The sequence below is a fragment of the Paramormyrops kingsleyae genome, chromosome 4 (assembly GCF_048594095.1).
Source record: "Paramormyrops kingsleyae isolate MSU_618 chromosome 4, PKINGS_0.4, whole genome shotgun sequence".
Lineage (NCBI taxonomy): Eukaryota > Metazoa > Chordata > Actinopteri > Osteoglossiformes > Mormyridae > Paramormyrops > Paramormyrops kingsleyae.
The window spans coordinates 5,114,397-5,142,024 of NC_132800.1; the positions used below are offsets into that span (position 1 = coordinate 5,114,397).

The following is a 27,628-nucleotide window of genomic DNA, read 5'->3' on the forward strand; positions in this document are numbered from 1 at the left end:
ACAGTGTCCCCAAATTCAGAGACTTTGGCAAATAATCGATTATACTATGAGTTTTCAGGAGATGAATTATCCTCAGACAAACCCAAAGCCACACATTGAAAACTAGCTAAATACTGAATGGTTGCAGGTTACTTAAGGGAATATGGAATAACAAAAGCCATAGCGGGAAATATTAAATAAATAAATTGGTGTCATATCAGTTTATTACTTTTGGCTTAGTCACATAAAAAGTCACATAACTGATTAATGCAATTAAATACTAAAAATATTACTTTCACGGTAAAACATAGCCACCAAAAATGTATACGTAAAAAAAAATAAACAGGAGTGGTGACTTCCAAGTGGGATGTGGGCGGAGCAAGAGGCTGGGTGTGGTTAGAGCAGGAGGAGAACCAATGGGTGGGACTTAATCACTTCCTGCTTTCCTCCACCTCGTCGCCCTCCTTCTCCTGCCTCTCCCGCTCCCGCCGCATCTCCTTCAGCTCCTGCCGGTACTTCCGCTCGATGAAGCGCTTCTGGTGAGCCATCTGCGGGAAGTTGTCTACAATGGATGGGGGAGAGAAGGATGGAGGAAGGAGAAGTCAGGCAGTGGAAGCTTGTAAGGTTGCCTCGGATATTGGGGGATGGGGGTTTGTTCTGACCAAATCACCCACCTCTCTGAGGGACCAGGAAGGACACGAGCAGAATGCTTTAGATGCAACCACAGAGTGAGGCGTTCTCACTCCCCAAACGTTTATTTCACTGAACACTTCTGCCATGAAGACCAAACTCCCCACGTGACCCATCTTCACTATCACCCATCTCTCCATCCATCAAAGACAATAGAATAGAATACCTTTATTTTCATTGTAACAAGTTACAATGAAATTCAATGTGTGTGATTCCACAGCAGTGCTGAGGTAAATGTGAGTATTAAGTGAAAGATGATAAACTAGTAAACAAAAATGTGAAAATATAAAAAAGAATATAAGACCTATGGAAGAGGTAGAGAAAGTGAATGTGTTTATGGTATCCATCCATCCATCCATCCATCAATCCATCCATACATCCATCAATCAGTGTTTCTCCTGTGAGGGCTGTGGTATTTCCTATCCTGTTAATTCAAATGATTTAAGCTTTAATGAATTTTACCCACCTACGGCTGCCCGCATGTACTGGGACTTCAGCATGCTATACGGTGGTTTAACCGAAGCATGACGTCCCTGACTGGGATATGCAGTTGTACCTTTAAACATCACAGGTAAAAGCCTCTAACTGGCAGCTCAACACCACGCACTGAAACAGAATCCAGTGTAGACCTGTAATTTAATGCTAAAATAACGATAATGATGCAATAATGTACAGAGGGAGATTAAATTGGGCTGAGGCCGGTCCGGATGGGACCCTCCTTTAACGAGGTCTTAATTTACTGCCAGCGTGCACAAGCGTTTCTACAGCAACAATGACAGTTTAGCGAAAGTGACACCCCTCTAGGCTAGCCTATAAGGATCACAGACTACACCATGGGATCCCTCCTTCTCAGCATCACCCCCCCCCCCCCCCACCCCATCCGTTTCATTTGAATTACCTCGTAGCATATTTCAAAGACTGTAGAAGGTTCTCTGATTCAGCGAGAGACTGGAAACATCGCCGAAGCACCTCGCCGCTCTAGCCCTCCACCCCTTTGAGTTGAGGGAACAGCGGGCCGGTTCGCGTAACGAATAACAAATGGTGAGGAGACGTGGGGAAATCTCACGGTGGCCCAGGAGACGTCGTCACGCTGTGCTGGAGGGGCGGGCGGTTAATTTTGTAAGAGGCAATTTGTACGGTGTGATTCCACCATCAGGTCCGATTCGCCTGATGGAGCCCTTTCTGGTTAATTTTTAACATGGAACGCGGTGTGAAGATAAATGCTGGTCTCCCTCCGCCATCCCGCTCCATACCGAGTCAGAGCCCCTCTGCCGGCCCTCGGCTGCAGCGATGTCTGATTTCGTTTTGCCCCAAAGCCTCATGGGAGGGAATTCTGGAACTGAGTTACGTTGACATCGCAAAGACAGAGGGTACGAATATGAAACAGGCCCGGAGAGTTTGAAGGTTGTCTGTTCCAGTCCCATTTGGGGCTCTGGTCTGTGACCTACTGGTAGGGGGACTTCACCTCAGATGCTGCAGCAAAAATATCTGGCAGTAGATGCAGTGGAAGCAAACGGATAACAGTAGTGAGTGAAGTAAGGACTGACAGGGCTGAAAGTCCTGCTTAACAAGCTGTGATCCAGAACACACTGACCAAAATGTGACCATAATGCGGCCAGGCATGCAAAGTATGGGGGAAACCCAGTCAGCCCCAGTCAGGACGTGGGTTCGGCTCCCGGGCAATGGATGTTCAGAACGAGGGCTTATCAAACATTAAAATGAAATGCACAGCGTTATAGCTGAGAGCGATCGCTGTTCTGCAGACAGCAAATATCGCTTTAGTTCTTGTGGGTGTGTCAGACTCCAGAGAGATTGAGCGTTTTAACCCAAGACTTTAGGGTGTGTGTGTGTGGGGGGGGGGGGGGGGGATAAAAGGATCTTTCAATTCTTAGTTTAATTAAATCCGAGCACAAAAGTGTTCTTCCAACAAAACAGAGAACACATTCAAAGCACGCCTGCCATCTTTTACAGGCTGCTAAACACCCAAACAAAAGGCAAATAGAATTATTTCTATTAAATCATTATTAAGTCATTAATTCCTTATAATTCGGTAAGATGCAATTTCCTCAGCCTGTCTGTCTGGCAGATCACTTGGTATTTTCGGTTCTTGGATAACAAAGGAATCCGGTGGTGTGGAGGGATGATATACGTGAAGAATTAATAAGAAAGATGGAAACTCAATAAGCAGATTCAAAGAAAGGCATCATAGCACTACTGGGGATAAAATTAAACCGTAGGCCCTACTCTACCTCCCAAGCCAGAAGAAATGATCCAAGTCTGTCTCATTGTAATCTAATTTAAAATGACGTCCACCACCATGGTATTTATTCCAGTTTAAAATAAACACGACACAGATCAGATCCGATCAGATCAGATCACACACGACTATCCTCCATTCACTAACAGCTGTTTTCAGTAGCGGCTCGGCGACTGAAATGTACAAACTGAACACAGCAGCAACTGTGTTCCTGGAGATTGGAGAGAGGGACCGTAATAGTTGTTGCGTAACAGCAAACTAAGGCTGTTCATCACTCAGAAACCAGCTCATTTTGCAAAAAGCACAAAATCAACAACAGCACGAAACCAGATGGCCGTGTTCCCAAGGACTGAGGACCGCATCGGTCGCCGTCGAGAGTCCTTGTGGGACGATTACACCTCACCGCCCCCTTCTGACAGAGTTAAAAACACAAACAAACCTGCTTTGGAAAGACCACCCCCGTCCCCTCCCACTCAGCCCTTCTGGCTGCTGAAGAGCCTTTTTGTGTGACAAATCAGCAGCCGGGTGTCGGAACAAAAAGAGCCCCATCGGCGCTGGGGACAGGTGTGGTTGGGGACAATAGGGGGGGGCCGCGCTTAAGGACGGGCCTTTCAGCCGGCGCCACGCGTCGCAGACCGAGGGCCGACGACGGACGGGGGAGGCTTACATTTCTCCAGTGCGTCCATGGCTGCTCCCATCTCCGCTTGCTGAATGCTATACAACAGAAAAGGAAAAAAAAAGGTTAGATTTTCAGATTCTAACAAACAGGAAACACAGCACTAAGGGGACTAAATAAGTGCGTGGTCTCCTCGACGAGCGGAGAACATCCGACATGAGCGGAGGACGTGCGGGTCCTCAGGCATAGCCAGCACCTCCCTCCATCGGGACGGGATGGATGACCTTCAGGCGTGGTGCATTGTGGGAATGTAAATCCAGAACCTGACCTATTTACATTCTACATTGTAACATATCATTTATTTAGAATATGTTTTTATCCAAAGCAATGTATATTTTTTGAGAACATCACTCTGACGGGGGATTTGAACCAGCAACCTTCTGAGCACATTTGCCTACGTCAGCTACTCACCTCGGTCCTTTGCCGCAGCCGATCCTCTCGCCCTTGAAGTAGACGGCCACGGTGTACGTGCGAGCGTGGGAGGGCCCCACTGTCTGCAGTGTCCTGGGGGGGGGGAGGGAGGGGGTGGGGCGAGTGAAACTTGCATGCAGGGCATCTCTTAAAATGTACTGACGCTATGAGTAAAGATGTTCCTTTGATAACCACACATCCGTCCGCCTTCTAGAAGCTTCTCTGTGGTGAGCTTAGCGGCCATAACATAAAGCATGTGTGAAATGGGGAAGAGATTCGAACCCACAACCCTGGAGGTGTGGGGCAACAAGACTACCCACTGGGCCACTGTACCAGCTCAGCACATAACATCTCATCCACAAATGGGGCCATCATAAGTATATCATTAAAAGGTAAAAAGTCTCACACACACAATCATCTGGATTGTGTCTCAGAGGAGAGACAGGACAAGCAAAGCAGCCCAGAAAGTGGCGGTATTAGCATTCACAGCCAAGCACATGGCCGGCCCGCAACGGTTAAATTATCAACACGCAGGCTGACCGCCTCCGTGGAGCCGGCAGTAACCACGAGCACGGGAACGCCGGCCAATCGCACGTGGCTCTGTGCTCAGGCACAAGACAGACAGCAACAGGCGCGAGGAAAAAAGCAAATCGCTGCTTCGTAAACAACTCCATCCGCTTTTAAATCAACCCCCATCACAGTGTACAGAGTTCTGGTATCATTGCCTGAAAATTGTGAGCGACCTCCCCGGGCAGCTGAGAGATGCAGGTCATGTGCTGAGACTGTTGGGGGAGGTTAGGAGGAGGGAGCAATGATAGAAAGAAGGGATTTCCAAGGCTAAGTGGCTTTTAGCGTGGGGGGGGGGGGGGGATTGGTGTGTAGATTTCTAGGGTATAGATTAGAAAGAAAGAATGGACTGTCTCAGGACAGGGGTGTGTTTGTGTGTGTGAGACGATCATGTCACATTTTAGATAACCCTATCAATCCCAATAAAGACACCATTCTGTGTCAGGTGGGTACAGGGAGAGCCATGATTGGACGGGAAGGGAAGGGAGGGCGGGGCTTACTTGTAGAGTGGGATGTCGGGGTTCCTTGCCCTCCGTGCGCAGGGTGAGGCAGCACTGCTGGAGCTGTGATTTCGGGTCGTTCCAGTCCTGGTTCAGGAAGAATTCCTGGGGGGGGGGGGGGGGGTGTGTAGACTATCACTAATTAAAAATGACAGACCCCTCTCAGAAGCCCCCCCCCACCCCCAAGAGAAACCAAAACTCCGGCTCCCTTACCGAATGCTAACCCCGACATCTCCCCCGCAGCCACTGGGGGGTGCCGAAAGCACTTTCCCTAATGGAGAAACAGCCATACATGGGGGGGGGGATTTTCAGCTGTCTGCTCTTATTAATATCCACAGCTGAACTCCCAGAACGAGGGCTTTCCTCTGCTCTTCTCACCTTGGGGGCACATATGCACTCCATGGGGCTTGTCTGTACACGCCCCCCCAAAAAAAGGAAACCAGGGGGCCTTTAAAAGGTCCAGTTTACTTTCCTTTGATTCGGTGATGGATTCTGCCATTTGGCGACGGATGAACAGAGACAAAAAAAAAATCACAAAGCGGGAGAGAGCCTCGAGGGCTGAGTGTCCCAGTCCAGCTGTCGAAACCCTCCACGTGGAAGCGGGTTCGAGAGCAGGCGCACCGCTCAGCTAGCGGCAGGGGAGGAACACACTTCAGAACTGTGTGTGACTTCCCAGGGCCCACGAACGCTGACGATAAACGGCCCCCACAGAGACAGAGAAAACGATGCATTTTCATCATCTGCCTGAGGAATGACAGACGTGCTTTAATCCTTAGAGCGTACTCAAAATACACCCCCCACACGCGGCCGAGAGTACCTGCAGAGCGATCGAAATTCCAGGAATTACAACCAGCAAGTCATTAAATAATTATCGTGAAAATAAAAAACACTTCCCATACCATAAGTCACTCTGGGTAAAAGCATGAGATTAATAATAAAGGAGCAGCCCTCCCCATCGGCCCCCTCGTCCCCGAACGCTGGACCGGGCCGCAGTCTCACCTTTAAGCGCGGGAAGAAGCAGACATTCATAAAGGTGTGAACGAACTCCAGGTCCTTGTCAATGTAGAGGGCGGCGATGAAGGCTGAAGACGGAGGGGGGGGGGGGGGGGGGAAAGGGGGTGAAGGAGCTGAACCGAAAACAGGAGACTATAGCTGCAGAGGGTGACTTAATGCCATTTCTACAGCAGCCTCTGTCATTTCAGCCAATCGGCTTTGAGAGTCAGATCACCGTGGAGACCACAGGCTCCTGAGAATCTGCACGGAGGACCATCCTTTAACAAGGAAGGGCGGCCAGAATAAACATCCCACAGGGAAATGGGAGGGAGAGACACACACACAAACACACACACACACAATTCACCAACGCCTCCCCAACCACTACCTCTCACTGGGATGGCTGGAGGTTCAAGCGGAAACATAGAGGGACAGGGATTGCAAACGGGTAAAAACTAGTGGATCCCCAGAATATGATGAGAGTAGTTAATGATGAAGATTAATAATAATCACACAGTAAGCAGGCTCTCTATCGCCCCCTACTGCGAGACACTCACACTCCAGCAGGTCCGGCCAGCGTCTTGGTCCTTAGGGCCACGGGCCGCTTGGTCTTGTCATTGGTGATGGCGAACTCCTGCATGCCCAGCTCCTCAGCCACCTTGGCCTGTGTGCGGTTGTTCACCAGCGAGCTCCGTAGGAGCTGGGGGGGGGGGGGTACAGGTCAGATACACACAATCACACATCTCACCATCACAGACATCAATCGAGCCCCCAATCGAGTGGGGTGTGGGCTTACTACCACTCAAGGTATGAGGTACCCCCCCCCCCCCGTTGGCCACAGTCACTACACTGGGGGTCCCAAAAACAACACGGAATGAAAGAGATGTGCCCCCCTCCTCACCGTTAAGTGCCCCTCGTGGTGGTCAGGGAAGTGGATGAAGAGGTACTCAGTGGCCACCAGCTGCATGATGGAATCGCCCAGGAACTCCATCCTCTGGTTGTGACCCCTGCAATAAACAGCAGTTGGGGTCAAAGTTCAAAGGTTAGAGCAACACCCCCCATCCAGGAACGGCCACAGTTTACTGAACACTGTTGTGCATAGAGGGGAGCAGTGAGAGGGGAGCAGTGAGAGGGGAGCAGTGAGAGGGGAGCAGTGAGAGGGGAGCAGTGAGGGACAGTGCAGGGGTCCCAGCAAGGTGACAGCTGACCCTGGGGCGCCTGACTGGAACCACCAATCCGGGAGGGGTCAACACAACCAGATGCTGGTGGGGGGGCTCCCCCAAGTGACTACGTCCTCCAGCACTGTCAGCACACCCCGGGGGAAGCACACGGATGGCAGAGGGGCATGATGGGAGCGGCGGCAGATCCCGCCGCTCTCACGTCCAGGGCCCACAGATTAAAGTACAGGGCTGGCCCTAGGGGGCGCCACTCACAGCGTGAGGTGGTTGAACCCGACGGTGCGCAGCGTGAAGGCCCGAGCGAGCAGCCGCACGTGCGTGAAGATGACGCCGATGGCCTGCTCGAAGTCCGTCAGCTTCTGCAGCACCGGCGACGTCTCGATCAGCTGCCGGTCCGTGTTGGGCTCCTGGACCTGGGGGGGGGGGGGAGCGCTGGGTATCGTACGCAGCCCGGGAAAAGCCCAACACAGCCACAATCCACCTACGTCTTGACCGGAAGCCCCCCCTCCAGGAAGGCCACTCCCCGGGTACCGGGCTCTCACAGGAAGCCGAGCAGTAATTATCAGAGATCAGCTGCCCTCCAAACCACGCCCAGGAGGTGTGGCACCACATTCCGCTGACACCATCCCACCAGGAGGCGCCCTTCCCACAACCACACTCCCCGTAAAACTTAATTAAGCACCATAAGATTAATTAGCCACTGCAGCCACAACCCGGACCTGCACGGCGCTAAAATTAGCATCCGCTGAAATAACGTCGTCGTTACCGGAGAGAAGAATGGGCAAACCTGCAGAGGGTGCGAAGGATAGTTCAGCCAAACCTCCCGGAGGTCCTGTAACATGGAGGGGGGAGATTAAACAAGCAGCAATAAAAGCCAACAAAGCCCCACCCCCCCCCCCCCAAGGCCCATCCGGACCTCCCCGCTGCGAGATAAAACAGCGGTAAATGAATGTGAGCCACCCGGACGAGGCGGCCATCTTAATCAGCTTATCGCGGTGAGGATTCCTTCATTAGGGATGGGGTCCCGACTGGCTTTTCTCAGCCACTCAGAGGCGGTCGGCATCCCCCACACCAGGGGACGACGCCTACCTAAATGTGATCGGGGACACTACTGTCACCTGACCGTAGGGCACTAAGGGACACCCCTCAACCCCACTCACCTCGCCGTTGAAGAGTAACCGGCCGAACAGCAGCTTGGCCTCCTCAAGCCCCCCTTCCAGGTAAACAGCGCCTGCGGGGGGGGGGGGGGGGGGGGGTCAGAGCATGAGGACAGACAGGCTGGCAGATGGACACCAAATGTAATCTGTTTGCTCCACGTTCAGCAAGAGCATCTTGATTCCAATAGGCATAATTCAGATGATTTATTTCACTCAAAAGGTACAACAGCTTCTCCCAAATCTCGTACCACGGTACGTTTGCCATCGATGCCAAGGTCATCTTACCCGGTCGGTTCCACCCGGGCCGCTCTAGCATGTAGTGCAGCGAAACTACAAAATTAATTACAATAAGATAAAGAAGAGCGGCCGTTGATGGAATGTTCCGGAAAGACCGGCTGACGGCTAACTTTAATTAGACCGCCATCCCAAGACGCAGTCCCCATCGCGTGCGACAATAGGCAGCAGATGTTTTTTTGCGGAAGCCCTGTGGAAGCGTTCATCAGAACGAATGAGGCTTTTTATGTCCTAATAAGCAAATGGCGTTTTTTCAAACGTGGCGTAATTATGTTACGCTTCATCCACGCCACATCTTGCCAGTCTCACGAAATCAAATCAAATCCAAGCCCCCCCACAGCTACTCAACTCTGTTCTGAGTGATCGTCAACCATTCTCCAGGATGGTGTGGTACAGAGTCACCATCAACCTACAGAAGGCAACCGTGGCTGGCTAATGTGTCACTACACATCTCTCATCGCCATGGCAACACATTCGCACCCGGCCTTGGCTTAACACTGGGCACACAGGGCCCATTTCAGTTGTGGTGGGACGGGGAACCTGGCATGACCATGAAACGATCAACACACACAGGCCCTGCGGCAGGGCTACAGGGGCACTGGCTCCAGCGGAAAACAGATTGCCCCCTCACCTGTCACTCAGCATTTCAACACCTACCATTGGCTAATGATAAGGTTGCCGCCCCACCACCATTAAAAAAAAAATCCAAGAATCACCCCCTGCAAACTGGACAGCACAAATCCTGCCTCAGATAAGCTGCTTCACTCTAACATCTGGAGGCAGGACGGCAGCAGACTCACAGACCAACAGATGTCTCAGAAACACTAACTGCTGCCCACATTGTCACCCGGGAGGCAGACAACCTCCATCTCACCTTGGAACCAACACCGAGGAGAACTTACAGGTGTCCTAGCGGCCAAGGACTACCCCAGCCCGAGCTCCAAGACGCCCACATTCCCCAGGGAGCGGTCCTTCACCTCAACTGCCTGCCCAAAAATATCCGCTCAAGGTTTATAAGGGAAACGATGGCTGATTTCATTATGCTCTTTGACTTTATATTGCCACCGGCTTCCATACTGACATTTCACAGGAGAGGCAATAACACACATGGAGAGTAAGAACAGGAAATAATCACTAAATGGGCTCATAAAGATAGACTGCCATCAAAAACAAGCCGGGGCAAATCATTGGCTGAGGGGAATCACATGACAGAATCCAGTGGTCATTTTTACCCCGGAAATCTGTTGACGACACCCGGTTTGATCTATGGAGCATGACTTTGAGACTTTTAGGAGACGGAAATCAATGGCACGGGCCACTCTGATTTATCATAATGGCTGCTTTTAGTGTAAACACGACTCAGCGGCGGACCGTAAAAAAGCAGAGTGGCCCCACTGCCCTAAAATAAAAGCGATAACGATATCCTTTAAATTAAGCAATTAAAGCGGATAAGGTATATGTGATCCAATGCTGCCCCATCTGGCCAGTGAGGGTACTGCATCTGGCCAGTGAGGGTACAGGCTGAAACTTCGTACCCGGGCGAGGCCAGAGGTGTGCTAACTGATGGTTTTTAAGCAGTTACTAGTTTTCCAATCCCTTAATAAATCCCTTCTGCGGGGAAGGAGCAAAATGCAGCCTGGATGTGGATGAGGATTCCCGCTCAGACGGGAGTGTTCAGGGGGAGTGCTGAGGGGGCAGCGTGACTCCTCGCACCAGACACATTTGGCCTTAGTCGTCGTCTCTATGCAGATGACGCACTTTTAAACACAACCCTCCATCTCACCCATGATCTCTTCTGTGCCCGATCCCCGGAAGATCAACTTAATTCATTAAGTGGGCGTTATTTAAACTCACTGATAGGGGCCGATGAAATGGCGAACCCAACATCAAGCGTCTAAGCTTATAAATGCAAGGGGGAGTGTTGGGGGGGGGGGGGGGCAATAATTTAACGGGAACAGAAGGTGCCCGTCTTCTGTGGCGTTTGATGGCGGGGGGTCCCTTCACACAGCGGACGCGACTTAATGCGAAAAGACGTGATAAGTCAGCTAATCAAAGCTAATCCCTCGCCGGCTGGCTGTAATGGAAGCTCGGAATAGCTCGCCATCTGCTGTACAGAGGATGGCGGTACCGGCCCACAGACCAGAACAGGCCCGTAAAGCCGCGTGCGGAGAGCAAGCCGCTCACAGCCCACTGCCGTCTGCGACTCGAAACACGGGATGAAAACAAAAGTCATATACAGTAGGTGGGGGGGAAGGGGGGGGGGGGTTCCATTCTGCAGGCCAGGACATGGTGGGGGGGTCTGGACGGGACGACAGTGCTGTGAATCAGACCAGCACTCCCCGCGAGATAATGACTTAGAGGAAATAAACCGGATTATTGCAGTGGTGCCCCCGCATACGTACTTCCTGTCCCTGAATAGGACAATTAATGTCACCAAGCAAAAATCTACTTAAAAAAAGGGACATATGGGTCTCAAGGCACCCCACCCCCCCCCAGCAGAGCTGAGCGGCCACACCCCAGGGCATTCAGGAGTAAGTCGGACATGACCTTGTCAGAAAGGGACCGATGCAAGGGCCTATGGGTAAATCTATGTTTCCACACCCTGTTCCCAAGATAACCGCGGTAACACGAGATGGGGGGGGGGGGGGGGGATCTCTCCTCACCTATGAGGGCCTCAAAGCAGTTGGCCATGGCGTGCCGGAGGTCCGATTCCCGGCACAGGTCGGGCCCGTGGGCGTACAGCATGAAGCGGTCCAGCTCCAGCTTCTGCGGTTCCGGAAGAAGAGACGCACGGAGCCACAGAGCGGTGTGGTGAGGAAGCCCAACCAGCCATTCATCCAGGGGAATATTCGTTAAAAAAATAGCAAACGCACTCACAATAAATTATTACACATAGATATTACTAACCCAAGCCACATTTTCAAATAGAACGTCACAATATAACTTAATACTTAATATGTTCAAATTGCATTTTCATCTGACCCGCACATCTGGTAAAATTGCCTGTGCCCGCTTAAATTAATCTTATGTCAAAGAGCCCTGCCGTTAACACCATTACAGGGGGGAAAGGTTGAAAGGACCATTACTTAACCGGGGGGGGGGGGGGGGGGGGAGTGTATCACAGACTTCAAAGATGACAACATAAATACACCCAAAAAGGACTCGAACCCGGGACCCTGGCATGCCTGCTCTCCACCCTTAAGTGACTGACCTTGGCCAGCATGGCGAGGTGCTGGTTCTGCACGATGGCGGTCCGGTACGTGGCGAGGCCTCCCTCCTCCAGGCTCGGGAACAGGTAGTACAGGTGAACACTGTGGTATTAAATGGGTGGGTGGGGGGCCGTAAGGCACATTAATTTACTATACAACCCCCCAGGCAATTAAATCAAACTTTGTATCCCCAAAGCTACCACCAAGACGACCAGTACGCCATATCTGTGATGTCATACCCCCTGGGAGCACAACAAGAGCGACATCATTAGCACTGAGACTAACAAGCGGTAGGGATCCCCTGTCCGCCTCACTCCCGCAGCCGGTAATCAGACAACCCCTCTAGTATTCACCGGTACTTTGGAAAAGCCCCCTCAATAGGTATAAATGTCCTATGAATCAGGAAGGGGATGGGGGCGCGGGGTAGAGGTGTAGCTGGCACGAAGGGAAGGTCGCGACCTTACCTGGTGAGGAACTCGACGACGGCGTCGCCAAGGAACTCCAGCCGTTCGTTGTGATTGATCCTGCAAGAGTGGGAGCCTTTCATGAGTACCCCCCCGGCCTTTAATGCCCCCCCCCCCCACCCATCCAGCAGTGATGTTTCCCACTACTCAAACCATGCATTTGTGTGGGGCCCCAAGGTCTGGGGGCCCTCTGTTGGCCACAGACAGGCATTACGCTAAATATTAAATCGATTCCTTAATCGTTCCTTATTTAGGAGATGCTGAAGCAGTCTGTTCTGCTAAGCAGTTAACCAGCTACGATATTCTGCCTCTACTCACTAGCTAATGTAATTCTTAGGTTAGGTGACTTACCTGGAAGGAGAGGGGTCGTCCTGGCCGAGGCGGGACATGATGTTGATGAGGGTGTTAATGCCTGACAAAGGAATGGGGCAGAAGACTGACCTGAACACATGTGAACATTAAGAGTTCGATCATTAAGTAACACATGGTGTTAAAACCTGATAAACCTAAAACCTAAAGAGTTCGATCAGTAAGTTACACGCCAATGGAAGCGCATCAGGCACAGGCTCAGTTTGGCTGGGAATTCTGGGTATTTTCCCGTTCAGAGGTCAGCCGGTCTTGGTTTTGATGGAGACTCGCTCTTCCTCTCCGAGCTGCTTCCTCTCCCTTGGGTGTCCCGGAGCGGGACATGGGGGGGGGGTTTGCAGCCAGCCTGTCAGCCTTCAGCATGCGCCCCACTCCGGCCAAACTCCCCGAACAGCCGCCACATGAATGCAGAGTTCGGGGGGAGGTCACACACCTTTCTTCCTCATGTACATGTGGTGCACCTTGCGGTCCCCATATTTGGGCTGTCGGATGCCGCAGTTGGACAGGGAGTTCCGGGCGTGGTCTGGGTTCATGCCGAAGTTCAGGTGGTGGCTGGGGTGTGTCATAGCCAGCTGGGGGGTGGGGGACGGGGGGGGCATTATTAGATTAATGCTGCGATCTTTACTCACACCAAACTGCCCTTTCAATGTGACTTCCTATACCCATTGTTGTGTGCTGGGTCATGGGGGTGTGGAGCCTATGCTGGCAGACACGGGCACAGGGCTGGGAATAACCCGGGACGGGGTTCAACTCATAGCAGGGGCTCAGCAAATAACAAGCCTCCAAAACAATAACTATAAATGAAAAGTGTGTCTGTTCTAAAAACGACGCGAAGAGTAACAGGGAATGAACCAAGGAGGCGAGGGCTTCCCATACTCTCAGGACCACTGCAGTGATGTCAGAAATAAATATTTACAGAGGATGTGGGGGGGGGGGGGTATTAAACCCAGTAGCCTGCCTACCCCCCCCCCCCCCCCCTCAGCTCAGACATGCCAGGGTCCACCGCTGGCAGTGGAAATATTAAAATCCACAAATCAAAACTGTATGGATGAATTATTAAACATTGTCTGGAGTTGGCGTCATGCTGGCTGTGGGGGGGGGGGGGGGGGTTCAAGTATAGCTCTCTGCAGCTAGGGGGCATTTTCTGATAGTTTACTGCTGACAAAAAAGCAAGAGGAAGGATCTTTGTTGAAGGAGGTTGGTGGGGGGGGGGGGGTTTGTGGGTTGTCCTGTTGGCTTGGTGTCACCCCAGCCATATTTTACAGAACACAACCCATTGGGGAGACCCACCCCCCCCCAAAAAAAGAGCAGGTTTGATTTAGCCCAGACACCAATCCACCAATGCCAGAATTGTGCTGGAAATGCAGACGGGGATTAACATAAATACAGAGTTTGGGTGAGGAGCGGATACCGCAATACCAAGCCCCACCCATCTAGTTCCACCCACCCAATGGCTCCACCCACCACAGTGTCACCACCAACCACAGACTCTACCTTCCCAATGGTACCGCCCATTTCATCCAAATGCACCAATAAACTCTGTGCCCAACATGGCCCCGCCCACCCCCAGGGGCATACCTGAAGCAGACAGCGCTCTTTGAACATGTAGCCAATCAGCTCGTCCAGGTGCATGAGGCACTGGTGGTAACGGATGTGGTGAGTGAGGACCGGCAGCATCATGGCGTGCTGAGGAGCGCAGGGGGGGAAGGGGGGCAGATGGGGGGAAAAAAGAGGAGATGGAAGATCAGCGAAGGAATAATCCGTGGGGTAGCTGCGATTTATAAAGCGGCTCTCTGAAGGAGAGGTGGGCTGGAGTGGAATGGATCTGCGGGCAGCTGCGGGAAGAAAAATCACAGTCTGACGTGTCCACCACCTCCCAAATGGGCCGGGTCGCCCCGAGGGGCGCGATTCAGACGAACACCACGGATGCGCGTCTCCAGGTGGTGAAAACAGGGTATCTGGAACTTTCCCTGATTAGAAGGTCAGGAGGGAGCTGTTGGCACTAATCAACTTCACGTGTACGATCCCGCCTGCCAAACTCGGCTGCTTTTGGGGTGTGACGAGTCGCAATGTCCTCAACAAGCACCAGTGAAACAGCAGATGCTACATGCAGACTGACTCCATCGCCCATGCAAATTCCCAGAATGCTTTGCATCAGCTCGCAGGCCCAACCTGACACACGTCGGAGCGGATGCCCGTCTTCCAGAAGCCCTGACTGCTCAGCTCCACGGTGACTTCGCGTCGCATGCTGTTCTTCTGTCGGATCTTCTGGAGGGCTTCCTGTGGGGGGAGGACAGAGGGTCACGCGAGTACATGGTGGAGACACCCCAGGGTCAAAATGGGCCCCCCCCCCCTTCATCCAGAGCCACGGCCACCGCGAGGAGAAGCCGACCACCGATTGGGCAAAGAAAGGGAGCGATGCCAGTGTGCCCCCCCCCCCCCCCCCGCGCACGGCAGGAGGAAAAAATCACAAGCAACAGGGTGAGTGCACGACAACAACGGCGTGAATAAGTGATGAGTCACCTTCGAAGCACGCTTCAAAGAGAACAGGCAGAAGGAAGATGCACTCACTGCCGTCCCTCACACCCCCGCTGTGATGCCATGCCAGGCGCTAAACCCCGGGCTCCACAAAGCAAACATAAATAACTTAAACAAACTCCTGGGGGCAGGGTGAGGGTGTAGCCATCACTAAGCTCCACGCAAGCTGGACCCCCCCCCATATATAATACAGGAGAAATTAAAGATTTGTTTTGTACTTTGTATGAAATACCCATGATCCCCCCCCCAGTAAGGAGCGCAAGGTATAACCCAGCCTGATCCACAGTTCATGTCAGCAAATCTACGCCTCCAACCAAAAGCCGGCCTACTCTCTCGAGGACGTCACCCACCTCCCTCTGGGTCAGCTTCTGCTTGTCCACCTGCCTGACCTTGGGGCTGTTGGCCAGGAGGTGGCGCAGTTTCACATAGCTCTTCCACAGCTTCTGGTACCTGCGGCAGCGACAGGATCGGCGTCATTAACCACCACACTCTGCCCCTCTGACCCCAGCAGCCATTTCCCTGCTCATCGACCCTTCCTGCCATAAATTACCACATTGTCAGCAACCCTAATCCCCCCGCCCTCCCCCAATCTCAGGCTGTGCCGTCTCCCCCCCCCCCCCACACACACAGGGGGGTGCTTACTGGGGGTCCCCGGCGTAGCTGAGCTGGGCCGGCCGGATGCCGAAGTGCACGATTATGGGGAAGGTGATGACGTCGGGGTTAAACTGCTCCCGGTCCAGTTGGTCGATCCGCACAGAGCTGGGTTTCTATGGCAACAAAAGCAACAAAAAGGAAATTATAGGGGACAACAAATACAAAGCACCTGGTTGAATATCTCACAAGTAATTAGATTAATCAGCAACGGCTCAGTAAGATTATTGGGTACAAAAAGAGCCCCCCAGAGAGGCAGAGTCTCTGTGCAGTGAGGATGGGGAGAGGTTCCCCACTGCGTGAAAGACTGTGTAGGCAAAAAGTGCAACAGTTTAAGAATAATGTTCTTCAATATATTATTACAAAGAATGTGGGAATTTCATTGTCTACAGTACATAATATCATTAAAATATTCAGAGAATCCTGAGAAATCTTTGTATGCAAAGGACAAGGCCGGAAACCAATATTGGACAGCCGTGATCTTTGGGTCCTCAGGCAGCACTGCATTAAAAAGACTCAATTCTATAGCGGAAATCATTGCATGGGCTCAGGAACACTTCCGAAAACTATTGTCTGTGAACAATTTGTCCCTGCATCTAGAAATGCAAAGAAGAAAACATATCAAAACATGATCCAGAAATGTCACCGACTTCTCATCTAAGATGGACTGTGGTAAAACAGAAAGCTGTCCTGTGGTCTGGATTGCAGGCACTGATAATGCTGCACTGCACTCTTACTACTGTCCAGCATACTTGGCACCACACAGCATGTGTCATGCCCGACCCACCCTAACAGCCACACACTTCACAGTGCGTTCCTCTGCTTTGTCACTCTGTTTTCCCGCTCTGACAATATGACTTGTCTGTTTTTCTTTTCTGGTACTATTTGCTCTTCAGTTTCATAAACAGCACATTTCATTTCGTAACACAAACTCTGTTGACTCATCCATCCTGTCCCAAATTATTTCTGCAGCTCTGCCTCTGAAACGTACCCCCCCCCCCCCCCCACAATGAATTCGCCTCCATTCTCAGCACAGTGCTTTCTTACTCAAACTCTGTTGTCCCTTTGAAAACCTTTGCCCTTCGGTATACTCCTGAGCTTCGTTCCAAGGAAGAGAAAGGCCGTAGATTTGAGTGACTACTCAAGAAAACCCACCTTACTGTCCATGTTGAGGCCTACAAAGAACACGACTTACCATAAGTATGACATTCGTACTGCTAAATCTGTCTACTACTCCAATCTCATAAACAGCAATAACAGGGACACACGCCATCTGTATTAATATCAAGAGACCATTCAAAGCCCCTGATCACAATATTTTTGCTACCCCGGAAATCTGTAACGCTAGGGTGACCAGATAATCCATGTCAGGGAGGACACTCTGAGCTAGGACAGGAATTGTAAATTACCATTTCAATTAAACGGACTTGGATTTCACTTGAGCACCGAGTTCTTGCTGTGTGTTGATTGGTCAGTCTCCTATAAGCATGCATGTGTCACTAATGCTAATGTAAAACAGCTGGATGAGTCTTTCAGTCAAGGAAACAAACCAGTCAAAGCACAAGAAGAGCTGAACTCTTTAGCCGAGCACAGGAGCCTTTTAATTTGGAAGTAGTTTGTAAAACCCGAAGTAGCTCAAAGTGTCCTCCCTGACATGGATTATCTGGTCACCCTATGTAACGCTTTTCCTTAAATTTTTTTTACTACAAAATTTGTGCCCATCTGGACACAAACCACCCAAAGGCTGATTCGGTATTTTTGTTTTATCCTGTTCCAGCTCCACCTAGCTGTCCAAACAACTTCTCTTCCGTCAGTATTTCGGAGGTTACTGCTGCAAATCCTGCCACTTGCTCACTTGGCCGTCTACCTACACCCATAACTAAGAAAAGTCTCCTGGTGTTCAGTCTCCTCCTTCAGTCCATCTCGAACCTACGGCCATGCTCCTACTACTTTCAAATCACTGGCTCTCACCCCCATCCCTAAAAAGCCTGGCCTTGACCTTCTGAACCTTGGTAACTACAACCCAATTTCAAATCTGCCTTTTTCAAAAACAATCTGAACAACCTCTCCATGAACTCCAGATAGTCTCCTCACCCACACTCACTCCTACCAGCACATCTCTCCCATACTTCACAGCCGTCACTGGCTCCCTATAAAAGAACGTTTCCACTTTAAAATACGCCTCCTGACATTCAGAGCTTTTAATAACCAAGCCCCATCTTATCTTTCTGAACTGCTTCCCCCCTACCAGCCTCCCCGCAGTGCTACATCCTCCTCGTCTGTCTCTCTCCTCATCCCATCCAAACTCCACGGCTACGGTGACCGGCCATTCTCCCGTTTAGCTCCTCAACATTGGTACTCCCTCCTCACTGCCGTAACGCATGCAGAGACAAGTGCTTTCTACTGTTTGATACTGTATTATGTAATACAGTGTCAAACATGTGCCTGCCCAGTGGGTGGAGCCACCCCAACAGGCCCCGCCCCCTCTCACCATGCCCGGGTTGGTGACGATCATGCCCTTGCACTCCTCGGCGTACTTCTGCCACTCCAGCTCCTCCCACTGCAGCATGTTGGCGATCTCCTCCTCGGGCACCAGAGGCTTGCTGCTCCGGAGCAGGTACAGCAGCACCTGGTGCATAGACAGCACCTCCTTGCCCCCATCTGCAAGGGAAGGGAAACATGAGTAACTACACACACGCTACACACTCTGTAAACATGCCAGCACCGGCGTCCTCCCCAAACACGCACCACCCCTATCCGAACTGCATTGCTCATGTCATTTCTGGAAAATGCCATCTGTCCACAATCTAATCATTATCATATATTTACATTTTAATTATTAAGCAGATGTACAACAGAGAAATCAGGGTCAGCCTGTCCCTGAAGCAATTGTGGGTTAGGGGCTTCGATCAGGGGGCCGACTGTGACATGACTCTGCCGCCCCTGGGATCTGAACCAACAACCTCACAGGTTCAGAGTACAATGAGCTGCACAGCACCCCCAGCTTTGCACATCTTAGCTACAAAATTGTCTTCTTTCATTCTTATGTATCCATGTATTAAAAGACACAAATTTGTTTAAGCCGCAGTTAGGCCTCATGACCACAAGAGGGACACAAAAACCTTCGATACTGCAAACAGGAACAGAAAGGTAACTCTTACTGAGGACCACCTACCGGGCAACAGTCTTACAAAACGGGGCATGAAGTGAAACTTCAGGCATCCTGGGGCCTCATCTTCCGTCTCGGGGCCTGGCAAGAGAGATAGAGATGACCTACGACCTACGACGCCTACGTCGACTGGGGTCCCTGGCCTGTCCAAGGTTTACCTTCGAGGTTCCAGTCGTAAAGCTCCAGCAGGTCCTTGAAGAGGTACGAGGAGAAGAGCTCCAGCCCACGGACACAATAATTCTGCGATTGGAGCAGGAGGGCAGCGAGGTGAACGGGCTCAGGGCCACACACACACACACGGATAAAACCAGCCCTGAGTCATGTGACCACAAAAGCAGCAATGCGCCCCAGGGCGGGCAGACACTGACCTCGGGGGACTTCTCCTCAATGAAGTGGATGGTGTAATCGATGTTAAAGCGGATGACCCGGCACAATGGGATCTGTGGGGGGGTGAGAGAAAGCGAGAGAGAGGAGGGATAAGACTTCCTGCTGTGTGGTGGTATCACGCAGCAAGGTTGACGCTGATTCCGCCCTCCCCCACAATAATAAATATAAACTATATTCCTTTCATATTACTTTAAAATTCTGACCAACACATGTATGTTGTCACCCCTGCCAACCCCCCCCCGCATCCAACTCCTCCACCCCCTCTGTTGACTTTCGTCTAGGTCCGTCACGCATCGCGGGACATTGATTTCCCTGTCAGGCCCAAATGCCCCCCCCCCCTCCAAGCCTATTCTCTGGAGGCACCCGCTAAGCTTCAGGTCTGTGTGACTTTTGACAGTAACTGGGGGAGGGGGGGGGGGGGTGTTTCAAAATGGGAGCAGGGTGGTTCACAAAACAAGGTGAAAAGTAAAAATAAATCAAAGTCCGGGGCAGTCTGTGCGAACGGCTGCTCAATGGAAGAGGCCCCCGACACAAAGACGACTCTGGAGAGAATCCATCCCCAACCAGGGCCAACCAGTGGGCTCCCACTATTCACTGCTCCTTAGCAAACTGCTCCAAGGGATTCCGGAGCAAATGGGATTTAATCCAAACTGAACACATTTAACTCCCTGCAGTGACAGATGCACACAAACACGCTACACATTCCCGTGTGTGTTAAGGTGTTGAGCCTACATTCACAGCATGTGAACAAAAATAAAAGCATATCGCTTGTGCTTGTAGTAGATGACACAAGACTAATAAGGATGAAGTACATTTACATTGTATTTATTTAGCAGATGTTTTTTTGTTTTGATAAAGCAAGGTCAGCCAGTCCCTGGAGCAATTAAGGGCCTTGTTCAGGGAGCAATGGCAGCATCAGTCTGCCAGCTCTGGGATTTGAACTGATGACCCTCTGAATCACTGGTACGGCGTCCCAACCTGCTGAGCCACACAGTAACCCTGAGTATAGGCATATATTATGCATAAATTCGTGTTGCATGTCATAAGGAGTGCTCCCAATGCTTACGTTGTTCAGTGGCGTGTGGGAAAACAAGGAGAATCCCTCAAAAAGGTACTCGTGGTCGTCGTACTCGATGACGGTCGGCCGGTCCGTCTGCAAACAGACACCGGCGGCACTGAGAGGAAGCACGAACAGGGAGAGCATAGTGGAACTGAGCAGCAGGGAGAGACAGAACCTACCAGGAAATTGGTAGGCGGGGAGACCGTGATTCTGTAGTGGAAGAGCCGGCCGGCGTTATTGTTCATTGGACGACACATCTTGATGGGCTAGAAGACGGGCCAACATTAACATCGACATTAATGCGGTAACATGGTACAGACTGCTACAGATGCTAACGTCAATGCTAATGTCAAGATTATCTAGACCGCTTACGTAACACACGCTTTTTTTTTTACATTGTTAGCACAGCTATGGTGGTTACCTCCTCCCCGGGGTAGATGCTGTGGCGGATTCCGGTCCGGCGAGCCTTAGCGCTGCACTTGCAGAGGGGGCCATCATTCATCTGCGGCAGGAGTCCAGGCATGCAGGAAGATACGAGAAGACCAAAAAAATATAACACAACGTCAAGGGAGAAAATGCCAAAGGAACAAGGGCAAAAGCAAGAACAACAACAAGAAGTACACGGGAAACAAAACAAAAAGAAAAACACATAGAAACAATAACACAAACAAACAGCAAACAAAAGCAAATAAAACCTAACAGAAAAACGATAAACATGAACATAAATAATACATATATAATGTAAGATTAGAAAACATCAACCAAATGAGGGCAAAAGAAATCAAGACAATTAAAAAAACACACATGAAACAAAATGAATGGGCAGGAGGCAAACAAAATATCATAAGCAAACGATGCACAGATAGACTGATCACATCACAGGGCTTCTTAGGCACAAAGGCTTTACCTCAGTCAATATAAAACTTAACACGAAAAGCCAAACTGAGAGACAGAATTCAAGGCTTTTACACATTTAATCATCCAGACCATTTTCTAAAGTAATCTGGACCACGTGGATCAAACCCAAACAATGTTACAAAAGCGCACAAGTCATCCGCTTACATACTTCACAACGTCAAAACGTTGGGGGGCGGAGGAACGACAACCAATATCTGACAATGACACGTATGTAACACAGCATGTGGCAAGTCCAGGGTAGATGTGGGGGTAGCATGATGGCATGTCAGGGAGAGGGAATGGCAGGGTCTAAACCCACACATTTGTTACATGAATACTGAGGATTACCTGTGCAATCTGGTGACCCCAGCAAAGAAACTACGCTTGTTCTTCTTTGGAACTACATAGACCATCATGCATTGCTGTTACCACGACCATTAGCCAGACCCTTAGTCTGTGCACCCACCTGACCAGGGTCGTTGTACCACAGCTCGTCATGCAGCCGGTCCGGGTGGGCCTTCTTGCGCTTGATCTCAGCGATGACGTCGAACACCTCCGAGTCGGAGCTGCTGGAGCAGCTGCTGCCAGCATCAGACTCACATTCAGACTCGCTGGAGCTCTCGTCTGCGTGGAGCGAGACCAGGGGGAGGCGTCGACAAGACGAAAAGCCGTATCATTCAACTACATCCATCATGAGACTAACACTGGGAAACTGCTTTATACTGGTAGCAGCCACAGTGACAGCTTTTACTGGTCTAGTCTTTCCTGGTGCATGGACAGGTTGATCCAATTTTTGATCCAATTTTTATCCAAAGCGATATACGATTTTGAGAAAGCAAGGCTGGCCAGTCCCAGGAGAAGCTGGGAGTCTAATGATGACATCACTCTGCCTACCCTGGGATTTAAACTGGCACCCTTCCTCTCACAGGTCCTGACCCACACACTACCCCATAAAAAGGCGGCTTCTCACAGGTTCTGTTAGCCAGTTGGGCCCCTATCATCTATACTTATAATTTGCACTTAAACTGATTGTAGTGATGGTTTGTGGCCACCAGGGTGCCCCCACCCCCCACAAGTACAAAGCTGTGGTTTGAGTGGTGTCGGGTATGGGTATGCTACCCGGGTCGTCATCCAGCTTGGTCTTGGGGGGCTGCCACTCGGGCCGGGCTGCCTGGGCCCGCTCCTGCCGGCGGGCTAGCTCCTCCTCAAAGCGCTCGTACAGGTCCCTCAGCTTACTGGTCCCCACCACGGTGGAGTCGCCCTGCGGGAAGAGCATCATTGACACACAGAGGAGCCGGAGATCATCGCTACTTACTGTCCTGGTACCAAAAATGTAACGTATCGGCAAAAATCCGGGGATCAATTTAAGAGGCAAAGCTAATTCTGACAGCTACCAGGCTTTGGGGGGAGGGGTTACAGAAGGTCAACATCACACAGAAACCAGAAACATTACTTCATTCATCAGTATGTGTGAAGTAAACGCACCACTTGGTCCATAGGGTCGTTGGAGTAATAGTTCTCGGCATGGGTACACCGAATCCAGGCCGGCTTCAGCAGCTCCTCCTCCTCACGCTCCTCTTCCGGCCTGTCGGGGGCACCGTCCTCCGCGTCGTGGCTCTTCAGCGAGGTGTAGCTCCGCTCTCTGCTGGACGCCGAGCCGCCCTCCGAACGCCGCTCCCGCTCCTCCTCCCAGCGGGGCCGCTTTCTGTCCCGGCTGGTGGACCGGCTGCGTGGAGCCAATCAGAAGGCGGGCGGGTGGCGGGAGAGGCGGGACTTAAAGCCAGCAAAAACAACAGGCAAACCCTATCAAAGCATTTCCATTCAAAGGTAAAATGTGACCCATTAGGGAATCCTAATGTGTTTGAACTGAGGGGGTTCAAGGTCTCACCAGCCAAGCTTAGAGCCTCCTGCTCAGGAACATAAGAGAGCATCCTCACCATGGGAATCACAGCCCTGTTTGGTAATTATTCTGCCCTGGATGGTAAAGCTCTGCAGAGGGTGGTACATTCAGCTGAACGCATCGGCAAGGCTGATCTGTTCTCCCTGTAGGACATTTACCTCAGATAATGCAGCAGAGCTGCTAGAATCTGCAGGGACTCAATACATACAAACTACTACCTCCTCACCAGGCTGAGGTCTGGAAAGCCCTTCTGCGGTCTCAGTGAGAACTAAGAGGCTCAAAAGGAGCTTCTGCACTCAAGCCATCAGTAATACTTAATAGACAGTTATAATTTAACATTCTCTCGCTGTTTATGGAGCTCAGACTTTATTTGATCTGTAGCACATTTCTGCTCTTATTTTTTTATAGTAAGACTTTACATATTTATGACATTTGTTATATTGTTGCTTTTAATGTCTGTTTGACTAATTATTGAGGAGAAGTTCACCACCTTTCATTTCACTGCAGGTTATAATCTGACTGTATACCCTGCATGTGACAAGTAAAACTCTTATATCCTATGGAAATGGACCAAAATTCCCAAACACCTGACATGCATTTAAAGATGTCACAATCACACGATAACCACAGAAACAGGAACAGGAACAGGAAGCTGACCTTCGTGGCCTCTTCCTGTACAGCCTCTCCAGGGACGGTGACCTCCTGCTGTCCCGGTGGCGATGCCTCTCCCTGGAACGAGGAACATCTTCGCTGAACCAGGATCCTATCTGAACCAATGGTCACCCTACCCCACCCCACCGCCCAGATACACCCGACAGAACAGTTGGGCTGATCCAAAATCAGATGTTCGGTGACGACAGGAATCGACAGGAAGGAAAGAAGTCCATCCATCCATCCATTATCTGCCGCTTGTCCGGGGTTCGGGTCGCGGGGGCAGCAGCTTCAGGAGAGACACCCAGACCTCCCTCTCCCCAGCTACCTCTACCAGCTCCTCGGGGAGGACACCGAGGCGTTCCCAGGCTAGCCGAGAGATATAATCCCTCCAGCGAGTCCTGGGCCTGCCCCGGGGCCTCCTCCCTGTAGGACATGCACGGAAAACCTCTCCGGGTAGCCGCCCAGGAGGCATCCGCACCAGATGTCCAAACCACCTCCACTGGCTCCTTTCGACGTGAAGAAGCAGCGGTTCTACTCTGAGGCGCTACCGGATATCCGAACTTCTCACCCTATCCCTAAGGGAGAGCCCAGACACCCTGCGGAGAAACCTCATTTCGGCCGCCTGTATTCGCAATCTCATTTTTTCGGTCATTACCCATAGCTGGCGCTAAGAATTAACCATATTGACCATAGGTGAGGGTAGGGACGAAGATGAACCGATAGCTTTGCTTTCCGGTTCAGTTCTTTCTTAGCCACGACGGACCGGTTAAGCGCCTGCAGAACTGCAGACGCCACTCCGATCCGTCTATCCAGCTCCCGATCTCACCTACCCTCACTCGTGAACAAGACCCCGAGATACTTAAACTCCTCCACTTGAGGCAGTACGTCTTCCCCAACCCGAAGAGGGCAAACCACCCGTTTCCAGCTGAGAACCATGGCCTCGGACTTCGCACTCGGCTGCGAACCGCCCCAGTGCATGCTGGAGATCCCCAGCAGATGAAGCCAACAGGACGACATCGTCCGCAAAGAGCAGCGAGGCAATCCTGAGGCCACCAAACTGGACATCCTCAACACCCTGGCTGCACCTAGAAATCCTGTCCATAAATATTATAAACAGGACCGATGACAAAGGGCAGCCCTGGCGGAGCCCAACCCGCACCGGGAACACGTCCGACTTATTACCGGCAATGCGGACCAAGCTTCTGCTCCGTTCGTACAGGGACCGAATCGCCCACAACAGCGGACCCCGGACCCCATACTCCCGAAGCACCCCCCACAGAGCACCTCGGGGAACCCGGTCATAAGCCTTTTCCAAATCCACAAAACACATGTAGACTGGATAGGCAAACTCCCAGGCCCCCTCCAGTAGCCTTGCAAGGGTATAAAGCTGGTCCAGTGTTCCACGGCCCGGACGAAAACTGCATTGTTCCTCCTAAATCCGAGATTCGACTATCGATCTCACCCTCCTCTCCAGTACCCCGGAACAGACCTTCCCAGGGAGGCTGAGAAGTGTGATGTCCCTGTAGTTGGAACACACCCTCTGGTCCCCCCTCTTAAATAAGGGGCCCACCACCCCGGTCTGCCAATCCAGCGGCACAGTCCCTGACCTCCACGCACTGTTGAGAAGGCGTGTCAGCCACGACAGCCCCACAACATCCAGAGCCTTCAGGTACTCCGAGCGGATCTCGTCCACCCCCGGGGCCCGGCCACCACGGAGCTCTTTAGCTCTTTATACAAGCAAAGTCCCATTTCCCTCGCCCGGACTAGGGTCACCGGGGCCCCACCCTGGAGCCAGGCCTGGGGGAGAGGCCCGTTGGCGAGCACCTGGTGGCTGGGCCTTGGCCCGTGGGGCCCGGCCGGGCATAACCCGAAAGAGGCACGCGGGACTGTCCCCAGGTGGGCCCACCACCCGCAGGGGGAATGTCAGGGGTTCGGTGCTTTGTGGATGGGGTGGCGGCCAAGGGAGACCCTGGCGGTCCGATCCCCGGCTGACAAACAGGAAAGAAGTCACAAGTTGGAATTTCCCTGATGGAAAAGTCACATGAGCAACAGGCCGACAGGCTAAATGTACCTGCTGCGCTCCCTGCTTCTGTGCCGAGGGGGGGTCCGAGCTCGCTCATACTCCGGGCGATGGCGCCCGCCCTCCAGCCGACGCCGCTCGGGGCTCCTGGCCCGCTCCTTCCGCTCGCCTCCATGCTCAGCCTTGTGCCGGTCGCCGTGGAGACCGTATCCAGTGTAGCCCTTGTGACGACGGTCATCGTGCCGTCGGCCACGATCGGGGGATCTGCGCTCCGCAGACGGCTTCTCTGGCCCGTAGGGGGCACCGGCGTGCCGGAACTGGTCATCCTTGAAGGAGCGGGAGCCTTGCCCATAGCTGGGGCTGAAGCTGGGAGGAGGGAAAGGGGGCTGGGTGTAGCCCATGGAATATGGGGACTGGTAGTTAATTGGCTGGGGGGGCATGGGGGGTGGGGCAGGGGGGTGGGGCAAGGTGGGTGGGGGCATCATGTATGGGTAGGTGTTTGGGGTGGGGGCTGTAGAACTGGCCATTGGGGAAACAGAGGAGTTCGGGAGAGGTGGGGGAGGGAAGTTTGGGGGCTCCGGGAAGCCCTGTCGAACTGGGGGGTTAGGAAAGGGGGGGCGGAAGGGGCACTGGCCCAGTGGACCAGGCGCCTGTGACGGCACCGGAAGCGGGTAAGGTACGAAGTCTGCACGAGGTGCCATGTAGCCGCTACTTCCCTGAGTGGAGAAGCCGGAGCCCGACTGGTCATAATGGTACGGAGGTGCAGGGGGATGAGGCGGGGGTGGTCGCAGGTTTGGTGGCCGATAGCTCTGCGCAGAGCCATGCAGTCCGGGGGGGGGCCTTCCTCTGGGACATCCACGGCCAGGATGGAAAGCCATGACAATTCCTTTGGAGACACAAAATATCCACTTGTAAAATCTACTGACTGCAGTATAATCCACAGTGTGCTATTATCAATTATACTAAAATAAACACTAATACATCATGTCTCACCGTCCACAGCACAAATGACGACGGACACTCCTGGGTCAGCAAGTCCGTAATGTGCATAACAAAATAAATATTGGCATGCTAGTTTTCTGAATTTTTTATGAGTAGTATTACAGGTCTATACTTTTAAAATTATCACAGCATGGAAAAGTAAGTTAGAAAATGACAAGACGGTTAGCAGCTTCACCGGTTTCATAAAGAGGTGACGATAGCTCGAGACCTTTCGTATGTTCTGCACCGACAAAAGATCACAAAAGTCATGCACATTGCTACCAATTCCCCAGGTTCATATTCGTATATGAATCTTCCATAAATCCATATGCATAATAAATTACTGTAAGGATAGGGCCATACTACTAACCAATAGGTAAAACTAGCATACCTAGCTAATCGTGAGATATATAACTTACCTATAAAATAGCACAAAAACAATCCAAGTGGCAAACTAATACTGCTATGTTTAAAAATATCACTAAAAAACTAATCTACAACATAAAACCATCATTTCGTATGCACCTGCAGAGACTTATTAACTCAGGGTAACCAAAATGCCGAAGCCGCATCGCTTTTCGAGGAGACAGCACGATTGGTTAAAAGCAGCCGAGGGGAAATGGAGTGTAT

The 27,628-nt window shown here is 51.6% G+C and overlaps 1 protein-coding gene across 1 annotated transcript; it reads right to left on the reverse strand.

The window, feature by feature from the left end:
• Positions 1–185: 185 nt before the first annotated feature.
• On the reverse strand, positions 186–27,628 carry drosha (drosha ribonuclease III). Its single transcript, XM_023825228.2, is given in 34 exon segments — positions 186–541; positions 3,594–3,640; positions 4,014–4,106; positions 5,081–5,100; positions 5,102–5,185; positions 6,080–6,162; positions 6,631–6,643; positions 6,645–6,773; positions 6,975–7,080; positions 7,507–7,664; positions 8,039–8,083; positions 8,412–8,482; positions 11,366–11,468; positions 11,914–12,013; positions 12,376–12,435; positions 12,727–12,787; positions 13,175–13,313; positions 14,320–14,427; positions 14,914–15,021; positions 15,630–15,729; positions 15,922–16,046; positions 18,422–18,591; positions 19,106–19,180; positions 19,258–19,339; positions 19,468–19,539; positions 20,553–20,639; positions 20,726–20,812; positions 20,968–21,048; positions 21,910–22,067; positions 22,563–22,704; positions 22,929–23,169; positions 24,001–24,072; positions 26,069–26,903; positions 27,418–27,628. Coding segments are annotated over 33 exon segments (3,978 nt in total). The 5' UTR covers positions 26,896–26,903; positions 27,418–27,628; the 3' UTR covers positions 186–410.